Genomic DNA, 23,325 nt, shown 5'->3' with positions numbered 1-23,325 from the left:
TCCTGTAGGTACGTTGTGAGTATGAAGAGTCCTTTAGCTGTCACAGATGCCAGGAGCCAGCTCAACTGCAGAAGACTAGACCCTGAGAGATGCTGCTAAGAAAGTAAATGCCATATGCTCATGAAGAACTGAAGTGCTGCTCCTGTGCCAGGGCTTTGCTGCAAGGCAAAGGCAGACGCTGCTACATAGCTGATTCTCTGGGTGCAAAAGAATCTGCTAAAGTCAGTAATGAGTATGTGTCCTGTCCCAGCTCATTACTAAACTTAGTGAGCCATCATCTTCCATTTAACAACTTGTCTACCTCTCCGTAGCTCTTTCAGCTGGATACTGTGGGCCTTGCAGTCCTACCAGCAGTTGGTGTGACCAGAGTTACTCTACCTGAATGTAAATGAAAAAGGTAGAGAGTGCCAGTATGTAATTTCCCAAAGAATAAACCCAGCTACCTGATACTTCACCCTCCTGATAAGACCCTTCCAGACATAGTAAAGTTGCTACCCAAATTGTAGCTGCTGACACAGTGTGGTAACCCAGTGCCTGGTGTCAAAACACAGGTGATGACAAGGTTGAGAAACAGGGTGGTAGCAGATGCAACCTTGGCAATCCCACAATCAAGCATTATTGTTCTAGGAAAAACCAAAGTTACCAACAAAGTAATGGACCCAGTGAAAGGGGTTCCAAGGTTATAGATAACAGTGGATTTTCACTGCAGATGATGATGGGTTTGCTACTTTCACGTGGCCGTCTTTGGTGGTGGAGATCACCACAGAAGATGAAAACATGGGAGCAGCAACCATTACTACGTCCTTTGCTCAGAACCTCTCGTGGTCTGTTGATGAAATCATAAAGAAAAAACCCTTCAGTATGGCTATTTGTGCCTGCCAGCAAGACTAGGAAATGCTGAGGGGAACGAATGGAAGTGTATAGGTGAAGCTCCCTGCTTACCCACGAGGGTTTTCGTCTTGTCCTTCTTCCCTGCTGCCCTGCAGAGCAACTGATTCAGTCAGCAGGATGAAGACGAGCTGGCTTCTTTAGCTGCGCTGATTGTCTCTAAACAGAAAGTGAAGTGAGCCGATGCTGGAGTCAAATGTAAATGAGGATTCATCGGATGTGTTTGTCTGGAACCCAGATGGGACAGAAGAATTCCTGCTGGAGCAGCAGAGGGGAAGGTATGCCATTAAAACTAATTAGCCAGAGCAGACGGGCTAGCCTGTAGGAGAGGGGTTCCTAAGGATTTAAAATGTCCTGAGCACAGAAGATAAAAATAGAAAAGATAAAGGCTTTGGGAACAGTCTGTATCTCAGGATGGCGAAGGCCTAACAGCTAATTTTCTGGGGGCTGGGAAGGCAAGAAAAATACCCAAATATCCCTAGTAAAAGCAATGGAGTAACAGAAGAAAGTCTTCCCTTCCTTTCTGAAAATGGCTAAATAGCAGAAGCAGGAATAAAACAAGTCCTGTTTCTAAGGGACAGCGTGTGGAAAGGGCAGGGTATATTGAGAAGGGAAGGAACTGAACTCTGACGGGCGCGCAGAGCACCCCTGATGCTGGGCAAGTCACCTCTGTCGTGCCTATCACAGGAGGGAGGGCAGCGCAAGCCGCCCTTGCGTGGTCGCCGTTCGGCAAGGAGAACGAGTCTGAGAGAAAGAGCTTTATAGAGATACTGACGTCTCACGAGTCTGTACCGGTATAAAGCTCCGGTGTAAGTACTACTGTGCTCCGTTTATGTATTCAGAGCCATTGCAGAGCGGTTTGGTGCCAGAGCTGAGCCTGCTGCCCTGACCTTGGTGCCTCCTCCCAGCCGCTGCAGCACTCTGCTCACCCTTTCCCACACAGCAGCAGCTGCTGGGATTTAGGAGAGTTTTGTTTCCATCTGATGCTCCTTAAAATCCTCCTTTGTTATGGGTCTGCTCGTGTTTCTCACCTTGGGGCGTGCAAGCCCAGAGAAGCCCAGATTTGCAGACGCACTTGCTGTTTCAAACTGATGTCAGGCTGGAGTTCAGCAAGTATGATGTCATGAGTATTCAGCAATGCACAAGATCCCATATTAGTGACTATATTTAGTGTTATTCCTTCTCCATCACAGCTTTCTGTCTGGAAAAGAGATTATGGAAGAAGTTCACGTGATGTACTTGGTACTATAGTGGCAAGTGTCATGAAAGAAGCCATCAGGGAATGAATAATACTGTATCTATAGCAGGATTTCAATAATAGGTAGTAAATGGGGCCAGGGATATGTACTGAATAACGGGAGCGCGGGTATCAGCTGGCGCTTGAGTACAAACACGCCTTGTTCTCAACAAGCCGGCGGGGTATGTGAGAAATGCACCGTGTTTCTTGGGGCTGCAGGCACCCACCTCGCCCCTGCGTGTACAACAGTCTCGGCTAAGGCTGCCTGGTTTTGCTCGGCTGTGCAGTAAATTCAGAGCTGTATGATAAGAGATAATAAGTAGGATATAAGCTAGCTTATGACGGGTAAAGTAATTTTACTTTGGGCTTACCAACACTAGCAGGTGTGAGAAGGAAGAGAATCTTCTCAGACCAGATGGGACTCCATCGCCTTACTCTTCTGTGTTCTTCACGATCAGGAGGAGGCAGAAATACAAAAATGTTATATAAGAGCATATCTATAATGTAGAATTCACCTAGGTCTGAGTTTGGCTGAAGAGCACAATTTGAATAGTGTAGAAGAAAAGAGATATGAACTATTGAGATTAACATTAATGAGCTATTCAGATTAATACTAAGAGGGGGAGGAAGGCCCACTGGAAATCTATGAAATTTCTTCTTGAAACATGGTTCAGGTAACAAATGTGAGCATCCCACTTCAACGTAAGGCATGAAGTTGGCACCAACAATTAACGCTGAACTTTGTTTCAGGAGGATGGGCGACCCAGGTGCCTGTACCAGCGACAAGCTTCATCCTCTCTTTCCTGGACCCATCACCTGCCCACGCAGGGCTGAGCCAGGCTGCAGGGTCTGTCAGCTCCTGCCAACTGAACAAACAAGAAATGTTTTACAGACGAGGGCTGCGTTCCCCAGCCCCCTCGGAAGGGAGGAACATTGCCCGTGGGGTTATTCTGCTGCTTCATGAGCATTTAGAGTGTGGATTAGCTTAATTTCAGGCCAGGCTTGCTCTGAAATGTCACTTTTGCAGCCAGGCCACTTTTACTCAAGAAATGGCCATCGTGGTTTTTCCTTTCCAGAACTCTTAATGGACTACATCAGGGTTATCAACAAGGCTTTCTGTTTAGGCAGAGATTCTGGGGTACATTTTCTAGCTAGACATCAGCAAAATATGTTCCTCCTTTTTCCACAATATTACAACCTAAATATAGTGAGGTAACTGTAATTTGGGATAGTGATTGCATCATTACTAAAAGAGGAGGCAGGATGGACTGAATGAAAGGATGCTGTCACAGCGGAGTTTGGATGTGAAGACCGACTGCCGGGTGCAGAAGAGAGAGTGCCGTGAACCAGCAAGAATATAGATCAAGCAAAACGGACTGAAAAGCAGCAAAGGAGGGAAGAAAGCAGGGTATGATGAAGCTGACATGTAAGACAGGCAATTGTTCTGTAGCACGAATTTAAAGACAAGAGCTCATGGAGACCTTCATCTGTGGAGAGGGAAAGAAGATGGGGCTCCACAGTCTGCAGGGAGAGGTTTTCTCAGCAACGATGTACTGGTTGGATGTGAAAAGGCGAGACAAGCAGGCCAAGGAGGAAAGAATTGCGTCAGGCGAGGCAAAAGGATATTTTGGTACTTGATTTTGCAAGGGTTTAAAAGATTTGGCTCCGGAGCCGGATCTAGCTGTGATATAAGGAAATTGTGTGCCATTTGGATGCTACCTGCTTCCATGGCAGAGGATGTGCTGCTTGCTCCATCCCCATCTGCCTACAGCCAGAGCGGTGCAGCAATAATTATCTGTACGTGACCCAGCACTGTAACTGCTCGATTTCCTCATCTGAATTTCTGGAGATTAAGTAAAATGTAACTGTCAGTGGATTTCTGTGTTTCTACTGATATGTAGCTGGTAAAGATGCCATGCTGACAAATGATAGGGGAAAAATGAACTATGCTCTGCTAATTGCAGATTTCCAAGGAGAGGAGTCGAGACCTTTTTCTCTCTTAAAAAGGTTTATTAAATATAGTATCAACGCTCAGCAAATTAAAGACCACTCTCAACATCTTTTTTCTTAAGAAAAAAAAGGACAAGATACTAGACATCTCCTGCACCCACAAATGCCTCTCCTTAAAAAAAAAAAGCAGAGTTTCTGTTTGGCTTCAGTCCGAGGCATGGATGTGGGGAGCTGAGCTCTTGTCCTTTTCCTCAACCTAAACAGGGGACGGAGAAACCAGCGCTGGTTCCCTCCGGGCTTTTCGCCATCCGTCTCTGCCTCCCCACTTCTCCCACAGCCTCGTTTGCCTCCCGTGACGTACAGAACATGTGTGGATACAGATGTCAGACTCTGACTTGCCCAGAGCTCTTTTTTGACCAGGGGCCAACCTCGCGGCTCGCATGAGTCCCTGATGAATCCTAAGCATGTACTGTCTTGTACTGACGTGTCTTGGTCCACCACCTGATTTTTATAAAGGATCATCATAAAATGCCTCAATGAATGTGTGTGTCCACCTACTTCATAAAAATATATAAGTGTAACTGGGGGAAATTTCCATAGATTTAAAAAAAAAAAATTCAGTATGCTTTAGCAAATGTGCGTGTTTGGGATGGGCCCCTCTGCCCCGCACTGACACCTAAGTGTGCTGATGGTCAGGGTGGAATTCCCTTTTAAAAATTCAATTTTTTAGGGAGAAAAGTCATTTGTTAGGCAAAAAAGCAAAAGAAGAAAGCAGGTCTGGGGTTGTTTGGGGATTTTTTTTAATGTTTGTTTTGGGGTTTCCTTTTTTTTTTCTGGTTAAGATTTATTTTGAACACTACCTGAGAATACTGAAACAGTGCTCTGATTTGCACCAACTATTTGGTAACACTTTTCTTTGCCCTGTCTTTGCATTGACATCTGATTCTTAACTGAGCCAGTTCTAACTCAGTTTTTGTGACTTCTCTTGCAGTTAAGGCAGCTTGTTGGTTGACTTTCTTGTCAGTAAAGATCTTAAAACGACTTTCAGGCAGTCTTTCCTTCCTCCCTTACAACAGCCCAGACGTGTTCTACGTCACTCTGTTTTCTGGCAGAGTCCCCATGGCCATGGACAGCCCCGTGGGTTAGGGGAGTTTGCCTTCTCATTTTTTTCCTCCATCCTTCTTCGGTTTAAGCAGGTCTCTGGGAATCTGAAGATGCAGCTCCCTCAAACTCAGCTCCCATGCTTTCTGAACTGATCAAACAGGCAGAGCTTTATCCCCGTGTTCCCACCTTCATACTGCCTTGGAAGTAATAAGGAAGGCAATTTTTTTAAGCTTCTTGACTAGTGGTACTCAAGGCATGTGAATGCTTATTTGACTTTTCCTCATTAGTAATCGTGGCATATTTTTAAATATTACTGTCTTCCTTTAAGTTGAAGGCTATTGCTATATTACCGTACTATCTCACTTTCTAGATGGGGAACAGAAACTTCAGCCTGGGCACACTGTTCAGAAGTCTGTAGTTGCATACTTTTGAAGTATCTTTGTTTTAATGAAAATACATTGATTAAATTGTAAATTAAGCATGAATTTTTATTTCAGTTTTTCTTAGCGTATTTTCAGTTCTCCAGACTGTGACTAAGGACCATGTGCTTTAGCTGAAAACAGATTTTCGTATGTGTTTTTAAGCCCTTTTATTCAGACATTGGTATGTCTGAAAAGTGCTGGGATGGGATCCCATGAACTCTCCTCCAGTGCTTTCACTCACATTGGCACGCTGTCTTTCACCATCACTGATTTCAGTTTAGACTGCCATCTCCAGTTCATCCCTGATATTGTTTATGATGCATCTGATGTGTTTAATAGGTGTACTATATGCATATGTATTTATGTGTATTATAGACAGACATATAGATATATGCATGCATGCATATATATATTGTTGTTTAATATGTACCTAGATTAAAAGGTGTTGGGCATAACGCTGCTTAGCTGGATTCAATTGCTAACCAGGCATCAGCTGAAGGGCAGGGGGATGTCTGGCTCCGTTGAACCAAGCTGACAACGCTGCCCAGCGCTCACAGTTGTCTGGACCCGATGTGGGTCTTGTTCATGCCCTTTCTGAACGTCCTCGACAAACGTGCCTGGCCATCTCTCGGCTGCCAAGAAACCTGATGCAATCCTATTTTATAGCTGGGCTCCAAGGGGATTGTACATTGTGGGCCTAGAAAAAGTTATTGATCTCTGAAATGTTCAGACGGAAGATATTTTAAGGTTTATTTAAAAAAAAAAACCCCAAACCAACATTAAAAACCCCAGTACTTTAGATCTGGACCCATAAAAATATCGGGCGGGCAGAATATTCAAGCTAGACTTTTGCTGCATAGTGGTGCCATCTATTCTTTCTTACTTGCCAGGACCCAAGTTCAAGAGCATGCATTTCTTCTGGAAAAAAACAGTAATTTCACTGTACCTCATATTTAGTAACTGTCATCGCTTCTACTTCCTGATTTCATTTAGCAAAGTCATCAACAGTCGTATGAGAAACTAGGGACCCTGGACTCGGTTTATGGCAAACAAATTAGTAGTGTTCGCACTTACAGGTATTATTTTGAGGTAGGAACTGGGGTACCTGCGGGGTTGTGTGAGAAAACACTTAAATGAGTGAGATAATTGAGTGGAAAATCTTAACAGAAAGGTAAAAGACTCTTTTCAAAATAATTTTTGTCCAATGATCACTTCAGCTGTATTCTGTTATGTCTTGACTTAGCAAATGCATGTTTTAAGGCTTTGCATTAATACTTGGCACTCCTTTGGAACAGAATTGAAAGAGGAGAGATAATTTGTGTTAAACAGAGCCTGAACTGTGAACTTGTCTTGAATGTCAGCTTAGGTGCTTCTTTAACAGGGACAACAGGAATGTAATTTGTCATATGAGTGCACCAAGCTAGTCATGAGTCAAGATATCGTAATGGGTAATTGCTCTTCACCTCATGCAAACATTTGGGTTTGGACACATACTTTTTCTTTTTCTTCTCCTTTTTCTCATTTTTCTTTTTTTTTTTCCTTTTTCTTTCTCTTTTTCTTTTTTCTTTTTCTTTTCCCTTTTCTTTTTCTTTTACTTTTTCTTTCTCTTCTTAACTTTTGTGTGTAGCACCTGATGGGAAATCCATTGGAGTGTGCTACCGGGAGCCTGAAGAGCTGGACTCCACTGGCAGCTTGGTTTTTAAATACTTTATGCTCACTGTAAAAACATTGGAGATCCAGGAGTGAAATGCATACAATTACTGAAAAATATTAATAACTGCTGGAATTCCAGGGGAAGAAGAAACAGTGGTGCTTAAAGGAAGACAGGCGTAAAATTAATAACTGTGCTTTAAACGGGCACAGTTCACAGCATTTTGATCTTCTAGTAATACAGGGGCTACAAAGAAAGCACAGCTGAAGAAACCAACACAGTCCACTGCTGTCTTTCAATAAAGGACAGCTTAATAGAATGAAAAGTTGTTTATAAAAAAAAAAAATTAAAAACTCCCATAAACCACCTCTGTCTTTCATACATAAAAGGAATTGATCCCAGTTAGTTTTATAATACGAGCAATAATATTCTGAAAATTAAAATATGTAGAGGAAACTTTATGAAAATGGAACAATTGCTTAGTGTTTTGCATTTTTTACTAATACATAAGGGAACATGAGGTGAGTATTTTGATTTATAAATAACTGCACGATGGAATAATTTTGACTTTTTTCAGACATGACTTATGTGTTAAGTATTTCTTGCCTTTATAACTGGAAGGGGAAGCCGAAATATTTGAAATGTGGTTTTCTTTGGTATGTAATGAAACTATAAATGACCTTTTTGTAGTTAATCTGTATCTTCTAATTTTAAAAGTTGTGTGATTTATTAGCAGGAAAAACTTCTGCCAGTCTTGCACCCTTAATCAGAAGATCCTGTCACCACCGAATGCTCCAGACACAGCCAGTGTTGCCCATCCAGCTTCAAGTCCCGTAGTATAATCTGGAAGAACAAACGTGGTGCCTTTGCTACCGTGAGAAGGTATCGGTTGGTACAACTACAGATTTATTTTAGTTTAATGTCTTTAGGTGTTGTAAACATTCTGGGAAAGCTGCTATGTTTTTCTCCACGGTGACTTTTTCATTGGCAGACTAGAAAATCCCAGGACAGAGTGGCTATTACCAGTTGGGAAAATTCTCCTGGATTTTTTGTCCTTTTGGTACTGCTCAGGAAATACTACCTGTTTCTTAAAATGCTGGGAAGTATTATCCCCCTCGATACAGGTTGTGGAAACGCAGGAGAGAGAGCCAAACAAATTGCAATATTCGGTGTGTGTCTACGTGAACCTGTGTAACATCCAAAAAAGCAGGGATCGGTTATGTGAACTGACCTCTGAATTTTTGGTCACATTCTGTTGACAAATCCTGTTTCACAAAGAAACACCTCATCGAGAAAGTCATGGGAGAAGAAAAATGTATTTCACAAAAGTAGATTTTTATGAAGATTATGCTTTATTGATGCTATTTTAATGAGACACGTGTATTTCTTGGGCCATGTAGTATCTTCCGGGGAGGGGGGGGAAGTTTTACACTTCAGGACTCTGCTGGGCATTGTCCGCAGAAATACACATGCACAAAAATTCGTGGCTTTACGCCCGTGGTATTATCCTAGCGAGCTGCTTAGGCGAGTAAACTGGGGAAAAAAAAAAAAAAAAAAAAAAATTAAAAAATAAAAAATCCTGCGCGAGCCCTTTTTAGGCTTAAAAATCCCGTTGCGTGGTGAAAACACCGCCTGAAATTCTTGTTCAAAGCCGTGAAAGGAGGTGGGTTTTTTGTCTTTTTTTTTCCTCCCCCCCCCAGCCCTCTCGGTGTTTCCCCGCGTTTCATCATGCGGGCGGGGGGGGGGGGGGCGAGCCCGGCTGGGGGCAGGTCCCCGCCGTTCCCCCCCCGTCCTCCCCAGCTCCTCCCCGGGTTTGGGGACCGCCGAGCGGCTTTTTTGGGGCTCCAAAAGGAGGAGCGGGACGGGGGACCGAGCCGGTGCAGTGGGGGGAGCCGGGGAGAACCGAGCCGGGGGGGGGTGTGAATCATCCCGCAAACACACGCTGGGAGCTTGTGGCAGCAGAGAGCAGGGTTGTGTATTTTTTTTTTTTTTTTTTTTTTCCTTCCCCTCTCCTCCAAAAAAACATGGCTGAAGCTGGGACGGGTTTTTTGGAACAGCTGAAATCTTGCATCGTCTGGTCCTGGACTTATCTCTGGACGCTGTGGTTCTTCATCATGCTTTTCCTGGTCTACATCTTAAGGGTGCCGTTGAAGATTAATGATAATTTAACCACAGGTAGGGTGCCGTCATCGTGTGTGTGTCCCCCTGGTGCTCCTCTCCCCGGGCAGACCCCTCGTCCCCTTCCCACGGGGGGCGGCTCCGCCGCCCCCCGTGGGAAGGGGACGAGGGGTCTGCCCGGTGGGGGGACCTGGCACTGGAGGAGCTTCTCCCTCTCCCCAGTTTATGCTGGGAAAAGTTCAAGATGATTTCAGGCTGAAGCTCGGCAGAGGTTGCGACTTTCTGGAGTTGTGTTTCACGCTGGGCTTTTCGCTAAAGGAGTCGGCAGTCTGATTTTTTTTTTTTTCTTTTTTACTCAGGAAAAAAATAAAAATTATGACACGTTTGGTTTTTCAAGTAGCGGCTTAAGCTGTTGAGACTGGTTTTGCGGGGTGAAGAGGGAAACTGCCGTTTTAGCCCCACGATGTCATGCTTTTTTTTCCTGTACTTTCGAGAATAACTGAGAATTCCAGGGGCTTGAGCAAAAAAATGTGCAGCTCGTTCAATTCACAAGCCGAAGTCAGGAGCAGCCACAAGTAGTTTACATCTCCTGTGCGCCTGGTCTCAATTAATTTCCCTAACAGACTTATCTTGGATATAGACTAAGTAAATACAGACCCATCTTCAGTTGCGGGGCAGTTCGTTCTCTCTGGGATCTTTCTTAGGAGCAGGTGGCATATGCGGGTTTGAGGGATTTGAAAGGAAGACTGTATTTGTGGAAAATTCTGAGTTTCTCTGAAGGGTATAAAAGGACCTTGGTTATTATGGGGAGTGTGCTTGTATTCGGGGAGTGTACAGAGTGGAATTAATACCTCTTCCTGTACAATTTATATTATACTCAAGCATTTTTTTAACAGGATTAAGGCTTTTATTATGTTTCTGATAAAAATTAGATATCGGCTTATTCTTCTGCATGGTAGTAAATAATGAGCATAAAAGTTTGCTGGAAGATTATCACTGTTGCAATGGACTTTGCTTTAACTGTTAAGACTCACTAAGGTATTATGCCACTTCTATACTGAATCAGCAGTAACTTACGTGGTGTCAGCCAGTCTGAATTGGGCAGTTATGTCTTTATCTTGAAACTGCTTATTTTTCCTTCCTATCTACTGTGATCATTTACTTTTTTTCCCCCCACACTGGAGAAGACTGTTTGTTTTGGAGGCAGACGAGATGTAACCCTTGCGGCATCCCTGCTGCTGGGAAAGCTGAATGTTATCTGAGTGCTTTTCACCCCTCTTTCTGGCCTGTTCTCACTTGATAAGCCTTTGGCAAATCTGGCATCAAAGAGGAATTTAAAAAAAAAAAAGATTCAGCATACCGCAATTTTCACTTTAAGTGTAAACACAATTAAAAATGATTTTTAAATACTATTTTGGTCAAATTTTCTCAGTATGTCTTTGAACAAGTGTCCTGTTTCTTTTGTCATTGCTGCACGCTGATTAGAACAGGATGTAATTCTTGTTGCTTGATTCTTAATAATTTATGTCATGTATATGTCCCAGATAAACATTGCAGGCCATGGCTGTCAAGCAAAAATGTCAGAATGCTTGATATTATCATTTTCAATACTGGAAAAAAATTGCAGGCAACCATCTGAGACCTAATCAATCTCCTCAGGTTTCTTCCTGAGTTTGAAAGAACTAATTCGTGATGCACTTTCTCATTTGAAATGTTACTCCAGCCATCTTCAGCTGAGTCATCTTGGTTTTTGTTGAAATGTCCCAAAATGCAAGTAAAATGACGGTATGAAATCTGTAAAAGGGAGAGATTTTCACAGCTGTGTGTTTTAAGCACCGAGGGGGTTAAAAAGACTGAAGAAATTACCAGTAAGTCCCAAAGTGCCTGATGAAAATTAGTTACCAGGGGAGAACAATAGGCACAATATGGCCTTTATGCATCATCTGTTCCTAAATGGGGTTTATTAAAAAATCAGCACTGACAATAATATGAGGTTGTTTTGTTTTGTTTTGTTTTTCAAAGCTTTTTTGAATGGATTAAAACCAATCGGATTTATTGTGGATTCCCCCCCCAGTCGATCACAATAGGATACTGTCATTGGTTTAAGGTTGCTCATAAAGTACCACAGCAGCTGGCTCCAGATGTGATACCAATCAAATATATCTATCTCAGTGATGTGAAAACAGAAGCGTAAACATTGCTAATAAACCTTCTGCGTGACGTAAAGAAATAATAAGGTGATTAGAAACAATGACCGGGCATTTTCCCAGAACAAGCTGGTTCTGTTGGTGAGTTGAGGTCAAACAAACTGGTTTTCAGAACCGCCAGGCGCAGGCTTTGACAGCTGGTAAGAGAAATGCAGTTCCGCGGGTGTGATTGGCACCTCACGAAGTAGTGAATTAAAAAGGTTTTAGATATTTAGATCAGACACCTTAACCCGAGTCCTCAGTGGGCTGGTGCACAGTGATACGAAGGATTAGTGTGGCATGTAAGGGAGAGTACCTACCAGAGGGACTGGTGCTTCGTACTGCTGTGTGATTTTGTTTTTCCATGCCTGATGTCAGTATTTTTAAAAGGAAGTGGAAGAGCTGGAGAAGATAGTGGAAAAATGATTTAAGGGCTGGAGGGAAGCATCAGAACAAGAGATTTTGCTTGGGGGGTGATTAGATTAGAGTAAGGAGGTGTTGTCATGGGGGCGGAAATAAGTGGCCTTTTAATCATGAAAAGAATAATAAGAATTGATGATTGGAAGCAGAGGGCAAACTCAATTTAGTTGTAATCAGGCATTAATTTTTAACAAAACGTGGATCAGCTGCTGAAGGAACCTTTGGGTTTGCCATGTCTGAAAGTCTTCAAATCAGATGGCGCCATGCGAGTCACTGGTGTTCCTACAGCCTTAAATCGGTTTTCAGCCAGGGCTCGGGCAATGGGCTGTGCAACGGTGGCGGTCAGAGTAATTACAGATGGTCTTGCCACACAGTCCAGTGGTCACTTCTAGCGGTAAGTGTTATTAAGGTGAAGTGTGGGGCCCTTTTTCCCCCTCTTTTGACGTCGTACAGGTGTGCACGCCCCGAGCGTTGGGTGGCTCTGGTAGTGCAAGTCAGTCATCCTGTGGGTTTCGTTGGGCTTCCAGGCTTGAAAGTCCTCGCAGTTTGGGGAGAGCGTAATTTCAATATCCTCAGTGGAGTACATTGCTGTGATGCAATCAAAGGGAAATCTAGTCTGTCATATAAAAATATTAATGTTAAATCCAATTGTGGTGTTTCATGGTTTTTTTTCTTTTTGTTGAAGCTTGATGTGCAAATCAAATCATAAAGTCCTTTATGAATAGGAGTGTTTGAACTGTTCTAACTGTACCATACCATTAGCCAGGAAGCAAGAGAGAAGACTTAATATGCCAGGCTAAAATATTAAATACAGAGTGAGTAGTTGAGGAAGCGGATGTTATCATCTTATTCCAAAATAATTAAAATAAACATGATTATTTTATATAACATGCTGTGTTTTCCTCCCATGTTGGCACTTGCACTATTTCTGAATGCCACGCTAATCTGAAGTAAGACACACCTCTTCTAAAAATGTGCAGCCCTGCTTGTTTTTCCTGATATAACAGTTTGGCTTTCTAGTCATATCCTAAGAAGGAAAGAGTCCCAGAAGTTAAACAGTTTCTGATGATTTTGTTTATCCTTTCAAAGCGCAACAGAAGGATGGATTTAATAACTGGCTTGTGACGAGGCAGGCGGGAGGAAACCTTTGGGTTGCTGAGGGTAGAGAAATCGGGGAAAAAACTGATTTCCTAGCAGCGTAAATAATAAATACACGGGTGTGAGCTCTGGGTTGAATCTGTCTCTGTCGGTGTCTGTAGCGTATTAGTAGCTTTCTGCGGGACATCCCGCTTCAGCTGCGCTGGAGCCAGGCCCCCACACTGTTACGGCTGAACATCTAGAGAAGGGAGGGTTGGGAACCTACAGCGCAGCGTGAAAGAAAGCGAGTGACGCTCTCCGGCCGGGCCCTGCAGGTCAGCAAGCCCGGCAGAACCGCAGCTGGAGGAGGGAGGAAAACCACGTCACTGTGGTGACGAGCTGGTGGCCGTGACCAAGCTGTGTTCTTGAGGAACACGCTGTCTTTATTCATTACGGGTTTTTTATTTAATTATTATTATGATATTCCCACTGAAATAATTACCTAGGGTTATAATTAATGGGGGACTCGGACCGTGTAACAGGTTCCTCTTAAAGCCCAGAAACAGCCGTCTGGAGAGGGGGAGAAGGAGGCTGATGTGCAGCGACGCTCGCGGCACCGGCCAGCACCGCATCGCGCGCTCAGCGCCGGGGTTTGTGCGCGCACGGGCAGGAGGAGGGAGCAGACGTGTTGGAGGTGCCTCCTCTGCTCCCTGTACGGTTGGGGTAACAACGCTTTCTCTTCATCCAACAATCTCTCTGAAGACACAAAACCAGAGAGACTTTTAGGCGGCCAGATGCTACGGGGATCTGGTCCGCCTCGGGTGCGGGCGTTGCACAGGCTTCGCTAAGCGAAGCGCTTGGACCGCTCCTGTCCCACTGAACCCTCATTTTACGAAAACTCTCCGGTATTTAACTGTGTGATTCTATAAGCAGAAGTACTGCGGGAGGTGAAGAGATGGAGCACGCCCCTGGGGTTTAGGCTGTGCTGTCTTTTAGGATGGTGGGTGCTGCCGGTGGAGCTCCTCTGGCCTTTCTGATCCTCCCTTTCTGGGCTCCCTGACCCTGCAGGCCCGTACCGGGCACTGGTCCAGTGGGCTCCAGGAGGTTGCAGCGTGAGAAATAAGTAACTTTTCATTCCCGTGGTCTCAAATTCAAGTAGCAGCAGTAAATATTCGCCTGTTATTAAAATTTAACTAACGGTCACTTTTTTCCTGCTGGTGATGTTTGGCCATCTGGAGCGGCGTGTGCGCAGAGCTACGGTGATAAACCGCCCTTAGGGCAGAAGGTTTTTTGGGGGGACTAGATGCCTGGGGGTTTGTCCTCCCCGGGCCAGGGAGCACGGCCGCGGGCGCCGGTGCCGGGGGCTGCCGGTGCCGGGGGCTGCCGGTGCCGGTGCGGTGTGCGCGGTCACCGTAGCCACCGTGTGTGTTGTGGTGTGTTTGCTGCGATAGCATCTCGACAGCGCGGTCAGGAGGTATTGTTCCCCTTCATTAATTTAAGTTCATCGTGAAGGTTGGAAAGCATTAACCTGACGAAGGCCAGGGAGCTTCAAATGGATTAGAAATGAGTGAACAGCTTATTTCTTGTGAGAAGAACTGAAGGACAGTTACTTTTACGTTTGCGGTCTTGGCGGTAGTTGCTTGGCCCTCTTTCAAAGTCATCTGCCATCGCTGCGATGGGTTTCCCTGTAAGCATCTACCGCATGGACTACAGAAGTGAGTGTGGTGGCGTGTCCACAGAAAACCTGGAGCAAAACTCTTGATGCCACCAAAAGGCGATGGAAGAACTCTTAACTCTCTTAACTCCCTGCAAGTGTAGATTTTTTTTTTAAATTTTTTTTTTTTGGTATGAACTTCCCTGTTGAAAGTAAGATTTTAAACACATGACCACTTCTCTCAAGGTCAGCATTAATTCTGCATAGAGATTTCACAGAATCAGTTATATATGGGTAGTTTGCCCATTGACCCCAAATCACTTGTCTTAATTTTTTGCATTTCTCAGAATGTAAATGAAGTCTTTCCTAAATACTGTTCTTATTTTCTGCAGTTCTAATGGAATTAAAGTAAACAGTGTTTTGTTTACTGTTAACCTCCCTCTTCAGTTGTATCAGTTACAGCACCGTGAAGCACTCACAGTGGCTCCTGAGCCTCCAGACAGGGTTTGGATGTTAAAGGTTTCTTCAGTCTGCCTTTTTGGGTTTTGCAAAAAAATTAGTTGTTACCTGGATATAGGCTAATATTCAAGAGGTTATTATAAAACAGATTTTAACCATTTTAAGCACGTGTATTTTCAGCATGGTACACTTGGAAACTCTCCCTTCAATTTTTATGGGAAAGAATATGATGTGCATGAAAGTAGTGTGTTATTTTTGACAAAAGTCTTTATAGATGAAACTTGGGATTCTTGTGGGGGGAAAAGCCCTAACAAAACTTGTTAGATCAATTCCCAATGGACGCAGTGTACAATGATACTTGTTTTCTATGATTTTGGCATTTCTTCACGAGTTTGATTTTTTGATTGAGCTTAATTTTTTCAGTCAGCATCAAATGCAGGAAACTGAGTGAAGTTTGTAGCAAATGCAAGGTTTTCAGAAAATACTGCTTTAAGAAATTGACTTTCGTACTACAAAAGCTTTAGAAAATTTGCAGCCGGTATCTCAGGGGAAATGTTTAAGCTAGAGCCTTCAGAATAGTACTTGATAAAATCTTGAGTGAGCTTACTGTAATGCTGGCTAATACGCAACTGCGGAGTTGTACTGCCAGCTTCTAACTGAAGTCTAATGTCCTCCGTGTTCTGATGAAAATCTTTAGAAGTGCTCCTAAAACTGCATATATGTAGTGGCATTTTCCCGAAGCGGCCACTGAGTACCCAGATGAATTCAGCCCAAAGGAACATAAGCCCCATTGTTGACAGAGGTCGTAGGTCCTGTTTGTCTGAGTGGCCACGAAAATACGATTCTAAATTCAAGGAAAAATTTAAAATAGATTTGGTTTTGTGGTTATTTTGTAAACAAAGCAAATGCAAAAATCTAGATCATAAATTTGCATTTGTGAAAGATGCAAGAAGTGCTAAGTAGTGTCAGTGCCTAAAGGACTGAAAAGAGAGAAATACATAATTCTGTGCCAAAGCCCTATGTTAAGTGAGACAGAAGGGCGTGATGCCTGCCTTGAGAGCAACACGTAGCAGGAATTAGGAAGGTGATGTTGGATAAAACACGCATTTTGGGGGGAATGGTATGCCTGTGTTTTAAAACGGATTCTGAAATCTGGAGCATCTCTGAGTGGAACTAGGCAGAGTCTAGCAAAAACACATCGCTAGCGTAAGGAAGCTCGAACTGTTTAATCACAGAGAAGCTACAGAAGCGACTTGACGGTAGCTAAGGAGTAAGAGCTTTACTCTAGTTGACAAACATATAGTGAGCTTCCTAACTATCTGGAGTTAAAATGCATATGTTATACTTGGCAGAATTGGGGCCAAATCATCTGTGGTCTGAAGAAGCAGCCTGGCTGTGAGACGTGCTGCGTGCAGTGCCCTCACTTTAATAGAAACAAAGAGTTGAGAGGTGATTGCTAACGTTGTAAACTGTATGGTGGGAAGAAAATAGCAGGTACTAAAGTAGCCTTTAATATAGGGAAGACAAATGTCACAAAAATGGGTGGCTGCAAGCTGAATCCAGAGGAATTCACAGGCAAAGTATGTTTTTAAAGGAGATTTTTGAAGATGTGTGTGTTTGGACTCAACTGCTATGGCAAGCGATGCTATGGCTTTGCAGCTTTGGCTGTTGCGGTATTAAGACTGTCAGCGTGGTGAGGATTGCCAAGCTCAATAGTGGGGGAACTGGGAGGGAAATCTAATGGCCCGTGATAAACAGGAGAGCTGACTAGTAAAAACCCTACCATGCTGAGATTTAAAACAAAACCAACACCCAGCTGGAAGCGATGGCTGAGGGCGTGCAGGTAGGTTGTGCAAGCAGGGCGGCTCCGACCGTCGTCCCCGGCTGTGCCAGGACTTCTGTGCGTGTGCCAGAGCACCGTCCCCACGGAGTCCAACGTTTCTGCGCGTAGCGCGGTCAGCTGGCACCCTCTGTGCTTACGGGAGAGCTATTTGTCTTGTTGGCGAGTGGTAAAGCAAATAAAACCACTTAAGCGGTGACTTAGGTTGGATGACCGAGCAGTTTCTTCTGGACTGAAATCGACAGAAATGAACGACACTGTCAGAAAAGGATGAAGATGCAATCTTTCGTGCAGCAGTCGCAACAAGTCAGGATTCAGCTTTTTTATAACAAGGCTAGTTGTTAAGAAGATATTTTATACTTAACAAAATAAGGCCCTACTCCAGACATTTGTTGGTATGTCGAATACAAATGAGAGTTATGTTGAACTGTACAGGGAGAACTAAGGCACAGGGAAATGAGGCCCCGATCCTGCAAATCTTTAATGGCATGGTTTGTTCTGCAAGCATAGGTCCAGGGGTTGGCTGCAAAGGTAATTAATATGCGCATGAACTCGTAACGACTGGAGCCTAAATAGTTTACCAAGGTACTGCAGGAAACCTGTAGCTAAACTGGGGACAGAGTCTCTAGTCTCTTCAGTCCAAAGGCAGTTTCCCCTCTTGTGATTTGATGGACTGTGAGGTGCCTGGGGGGATGTTGCTCCTCTGTTGGCTGTTAAAGGGGGTGTCTGAAGGCCCCTTCCACCTGTTTTTAAATTAGCTCTTTGTGGCACTGGAGGCATCTATTGAAAGATTGCGTTATAAGCTCCAGCTCGTCCTCGTGTCTGTGAAGTGTCATGTGGACCAGTGTGCTGTGTAAATACTAATGAGTGAAAGTTGCTTTGTAAACTCCCAGCACAGGCTAATTGGATTTTTTTTTTTGTGTTTCTTAGTTGGGCGCTGCAGAAGGGCAACCGATTTTAACACCGAGAACACTAAGCTTAAGCAACGATAATGCATTTAAAGACCAGAGTTAATGTCGTGCTTTCAGCAGACAGAACAAACAAGTTGTTACTGTTAAGCCTGCGGAAAAGACCTAAATTCAAAGTCCAAATCAAATCTTGCCAGCTGCTAAGAGAAGACAAAGATTTATTATTGTGGAGTCTAAACTGGAGATTTATCACTGCGGTAGATTCAATGCTTAAGTGATTAAGTGCACTTAAATATACCAATTAGAAGGATGAAAGCTATAGGGCAAAAATGAAATGCAGTCATCGTAAGATTCCTCTTCTGTACAGTGTGCCAACTGCAACCATGAGATTTAATTTCCAGCTCACTTTCTAGAAATAAACTTGGCTTATTAAATGTCAGGCCTGTTAGGTTGATATGTTAGGTCTTGTGCTCAGCAGCAAGACACACAGAGATCAGATTTAAAGCACAAGAAATGTTATCATCGTCGTCGTTTTATTTTGTAAGGCTGCCATTCCTTTCTCAAGAAAACGTGCTTATAACCTGAGAGTGCCATAGATGTTGATCTTCACATAACTAAGTGTTTTGATGGCACTGCCTGTCTGTTTTATGCTGAGGACTGAAAATTGTTCACAGCGTGGCTTGGTCTGGAGCAAGGTTATATGATCCACTAACGCGCTTGATCTTCCATGGGAAATTTCTCTTGCTATTTTTAATTCCGAAGTGAACTTGATAGCAGCGTACCCAGCTGGTATGTTTTACACAAATCTCGGCTTAGAGTGCCAGACTAGTCATTTCCTCAGTTTTTGGAGAGAAGGTTAAACCAGACCCCGTTAGGAAAAGGCGTACAGCTGGCCCGTCATAGCCTGTGCAGGGGACAAGGGGACAGAGAGTCCCTGCGTGCGACTTCGTGAGCAGGAGCCGACTTTGTGAGCAGCAGGATGCTGCACCCGAGCTGATGAGCCCGAGCTGATGAGAGAAGGAGCTGGGGAGGTCTCGTGCAGGGCCGTACCGATGCAGACCTACTGCTTTTGGGGGCCAGAAGTGTCTCCTCGATAGCGCTTCACCTTATGGGTTTGTCTGCATGTTCTGAGTAGGCTCCTGTCCTGTGCTGCGCTGGGTGGTATAGAAGTGCCTTGTGGTCCCTGTGTCCATCTGTCCAGCTCGTTGGGTCAGGGCAAAGGAGGAGTGATACAAGCACAGGAGAATCTCCTTAGCAGTAAATATTGTCCTACATATTCCTGACTTGGGTTTCCTTCCAGAAATCTGTGTGGAGAGTCCATGGTTTAAAAGTGCTGATGACAGCTGTGTTAGCAGCAGCCCCAAAAGCCGTGTCGTCTTCAGGGGAACACAAGCCACAAGCAGCTCTCGTTAGCTCCAGGACTTCTGAAGATGCTCAGAATGCAGGATTTCCCTAGACCTGGCGAGCGAGGATTTTGCCTGTGTTAGAGCTGAGGGTGTTTTGTCAGCGGCTCCGCGGGAGCCAGCGTTTTCACCCTTGACGTCCTGGTGTAGCTCCCATGCCTCCTGTGAGGAGTAGGTGGGAGCTGGTTGTGTGGGACTGGAGAGGTGGACGGCGTTCTCTGGGTCCCTGACTCCAGTCCTCAGTCGTATTTTACATTATCTTCCCATAAAGCACTGCACCAGAAGATTTTTCCGGAACTCGGTAACTCTGATGGTTAGAAACCTTGCTCTTACTCCAGCCCAGATGTGTTCGTGGCTGGCTTGCGCGCGTTTGCGCTCGTGACAGTTCCCTCCTTTGCCTTCGGAAACTGCACCACCACCATGAGGACTGGTTCCCAGTGCACTCACACGGGATTTTCACTCCTTGTCCTCCCTGTGTGAGGCTGAGTCAGTTAGGCTGTCGTAGCCTGCCTTCCTAAAACGGCTGGATGTCCTTGGTCATACTAGTAATACTCTACTCTTTCAGTTTTCTGTCCATTTCGTCGTTGGGTAACCAGCGTTGTATGTCATACACCAAGGTGATGCTTCGTTAACTGCCTTATACAGCATAATTAATCTTTCTCGCCTTCCACTGGAAATACTTTGCTGTGTAGTCCTATGGTTAAAATTGCCTTTTTTGTGTCAGTATCTCCTTGGCGATCGTAGCAGTATGTGGTCATAGGGTAGGTGTGGACCTGTCACGCCAGCTGACCAGCTGCGAGCAGAAGCCCTTGGTGGTCCCTTGCCCTTTGCACCGTTAACTTTGATCCGGCTTCTCTGGCACCTCATACCAGCCGCCTTCTGTACCCTTCTGGTTTCGGTAATGAAAATATTCGGTAAGGTTCAGCTGACAGCTCCATGGGCTCTCCTCATTGCCCAGCACTCCCAGGCAAGCTCCAGGTTTCTCCATCTCTGCCAGTTCCTCTCTCTCCTCCCCACGTCTCCTGTTTTAACTAACTTCTTATGGCACTGTCAAATACTTTACGGAAATCTAGACAGTTTAGAGCTACTCATTTTTCGTGGCTAGAAAACTGGCTATTTTTAATAAAGAGACACATCTGGTTGGTCTGTCACAATTTATTTATTTTGCGTTTTATCCAATTTTTCATTTACCTGCATTGCTTAATTTATTGTTATCTTTAAAATTCTGAAGTTTCACATAGTACTGCTTTGTCAGTAGTGCAGTGGCTTGGGTCTGCGTATTAAATGTCAAAATATGAGGTATTCTGGCATAGTTTGGGGACTTTCATCAGTTCATTAAAACTGTCTTGATGCTGGCCTTGATTTTTTCAAATGCCACTTCTTTCAGTAAGATGATTTATGTATATACCCTTCATCTTGCACTCAGCTATGTCTTGAATGTGTTAAGCTCTTTGAATTATGTCTCTCTTTCTCCTGTCACAATATCTCTTTTCTTGCACTTACTTTTATTATTTTTTTTCCCTCCACATTCAACAGTTTCGTTCCCTTTCAAAAGTGAAATAAGTATTCGCTTTGTTTTGGGTACTACTGTGTCCTATTTCTCACATTACTGTCTCATTATTTATTTTGTTGAAGTAATCTTACTAATTTGTTGGGTTTATTTTGATATATATTAAGTGTTTTTATACAACTCTTAAGATATAACTCAGGCTGACTTTTAGCAGATACAATTTTATTTGTGTGCCTTTTGTCCTCACCAAAGCAGAAGGGAATCTTTGAACATCCCAGGTCTTGTGGGTGTTACTTGTACAGGGCTGATGTTGCTTTATTTTAAAGCCTTAGCTGATAGATTGGCATCTGTGAGGTAGGAATGGAATTTAACTTCCCACAATTATTTTTAGAAAGTCTGTGTTGCAGTTCTGGCCTCCTTGAAGCAGTCGGCAAAGCTCCTGCTGACTCTAATGAAATGACTGCGTTGCCCCAAGAGTTTTTTGACATTAGGTCCTGGTAGAAGAGGGTATTTAGTGTGAATGACTCCCAAACACCCCCCAGCAATCTGAAATAAGTCTGCACATTCGCTGGTTTCTTGCGTTTGGAACATCACAGGTATCAAGAAACTGAGAACTGATAGCAGTGCAGGTTAGACAGCATTAAATAAAGATATTTAGTTAGTATTACATGTTAAAAAGGCTGACTTGTCTAAACCTAAACTGTGAAGCTTCTCAGGTGGTTTTATGTTTAAAGAGTTTTAATCAGTTATCTTCCCACACATATTTTTAAGCTCTTGAATTTGCAAGATAAATTTTCAGTTTTACAGGGTATTGTAAGCATTCTGACAATATGATGAATTTTACACGATATGAGCTAAACCCAGTAATTAGTAAATCCCTCAGCTGAAAATTTTGGGTGCCTCAAGTACTATTTTACTGCCTTCTAAAACTCAGGTAGAACTAAAATTCCCAATTTTTCTGCAGGCCACATTCAAGCTAGCACTGACTGATGATGGAACAACATCCTTATTAGGCAGTTGGTTTTATTTAGGTTTCTGAATAATTAATTAGTACTGTCCCCCTTGTGTTTGAGGGTCTAGGTCTATAAATACACAGCTCTACAAATGCTCTGTCAGTTGGGGTGCAGAGTCAGCGATGTGCAGGACTAGTCAGCATCGTTTGCTACTTTGCTTAGGTGAGCTAGTAATACAGGCTTGATATAAATATCCTGTAATATCTTCATTACAAATCCGTTCTTCCCTAGATACGGTGGAGCTCCTCTTGCTGGAAGGCAGAAGCGCGTGGGTTTGTGTACGGCCGTGCTCTCCGCTTTACTGCAGGGCTGTCGGGGCCATTTTGTTGGTTGGTGCAGACGAGACCAGCTGCCAGTCGGTTGTTGTACGGCGGCTCAGGAGCTGTAAACGCTGACCCAGCTCGGTTCATCGGGAGGGCAGCTGCCACGCTGGGGGTCACCCAAGAACTCAGATCTTCCACCCCGGGTTACGGCCCCTTTGCATCTTCGCAGCGGACCCTTAGAGCTACACAGAGGAGTTTGTGGTTTAGCCCAGGGTGAATGCTGCAGACTTTCTTAGTTTACAAAAAACCCCCGACAATCCAAAAACCAGGCACGGAGAGAATCCGCAGAGAGCTTCTCAGGCTGTTGAGCTCCCTGACGTACACAGCCCTCTGTAAATTGCAGTCGTCCTCTGTCCGACGCGCGCACACGTGATCCTTCTGCACGGGCACAAAAATCAATAATAAACAGTAAATGAGTAACGAAAGGCCTGCCAACCAAAATCTCGCTTGTTTAATTTCGCGTTTCTTTTCCTTTTCTAATCTAATGTGACAGAGGAGCGCGTAAGGGAGAAGGATGCTGGGGGCAACGAGATTTTACGAAGCCTTTTCTCAGAAACGCCTTTGTTTCAGGAGCGAAGGGGCTGGTGGTGCCAGGGGGAGCAGACCTCCCCTCGCAGGCCCTCGGGTGACAGGCACTGCCGCTGCGGCCGGGGGGGTCCCGGGCTTGGTCCTTCAGAAGCTTCTCCTCGCGTGAGGATCGGAAACCCATTGCGATGACGGAGCCGGTAGCGATGTGCCGTGTGCGGGATGGGCTCTGCCGATCTCTGGGTGTATTTTTATTTGTATACGGAGGCAGTGCCGTATACGTGTGCCCTCACCAGCCGTACCTGAGCCTGCCTTCTAAGTAAGGGCTTTGTCCTCTTCCATTCCCCCTCCCTCCTTAGATTTTTATCTGCCTTTGGTCTTTAAGGTGAAAATAAATCGGTATTAAAAGTATCTTCTCTGTTCCAGTTTATAGCGTTATTTTACTTGGGATACGTATTTTAAACACGCAGACTGGAATTAAATCTACAGGGCAGTGTTTTCAGAAGGACCCGTGGTATTTCATCACCTAGATGCTTTAGTCAGCCATTAGTTTACTTATTAACATGTACTTACACTTTTTATAATAAGCATAATTATAGTTAGTAATTATACTATAGTATAGTAATAAACCAGAAAG

At 44.1% G+C, this 23,325-nt stretch overlaps 1 protein-coding gene across 2 annotated transcripts in view; it reads left to right on the top strand.

Moving 5' to 3' along the window:
- Positions 1-9,184: 9,184 nt before the first annotated feature.
- Positions 9,185-23,325, top strand: part of ST7 (suppression of tumorigenicity 7) — a 155,820-nt gene continuing 141,679 nt past the window's right edge. Inside the window, exon 1 of one of the 2 annotated variants that reach the window (XR_011327796.1) lies at positions 9,185-9,427. Coding sequence is in view for 1 of the 2 variants with exons in the window: in XM_069802081.1 (XP_069658182.1) it covers positions 9,277-9,427 (151 nt within the window). In the remaining variant the exon portion in view is untranslated. The remainder of the gene's footprint in view (positions 9,428-23,325) is intronic. The other variant, XM_069802081.1, reaches the window with a different exon arrangement.

Source organism: Haliaeetus albicilla, chromosome 14 (genome assembly GCF_947461875.1).
Source record: "Haliaeetus albicilla chromosome 14, bHalAlb1.1, whole genome shotgun sequence".
Classification (NCBI taxonomy): domain Eukaryota; kingdom Metazoa; phylum Chordata; class Aves; order Accipitriformes; family Accipitridae; genus Haliaeetus; species Haliaeetus albicilla.
Note: the sequence above shows the minus strand (reverse complement) of the source record. Positions and strands in the feature narration are given on the sequence as shown.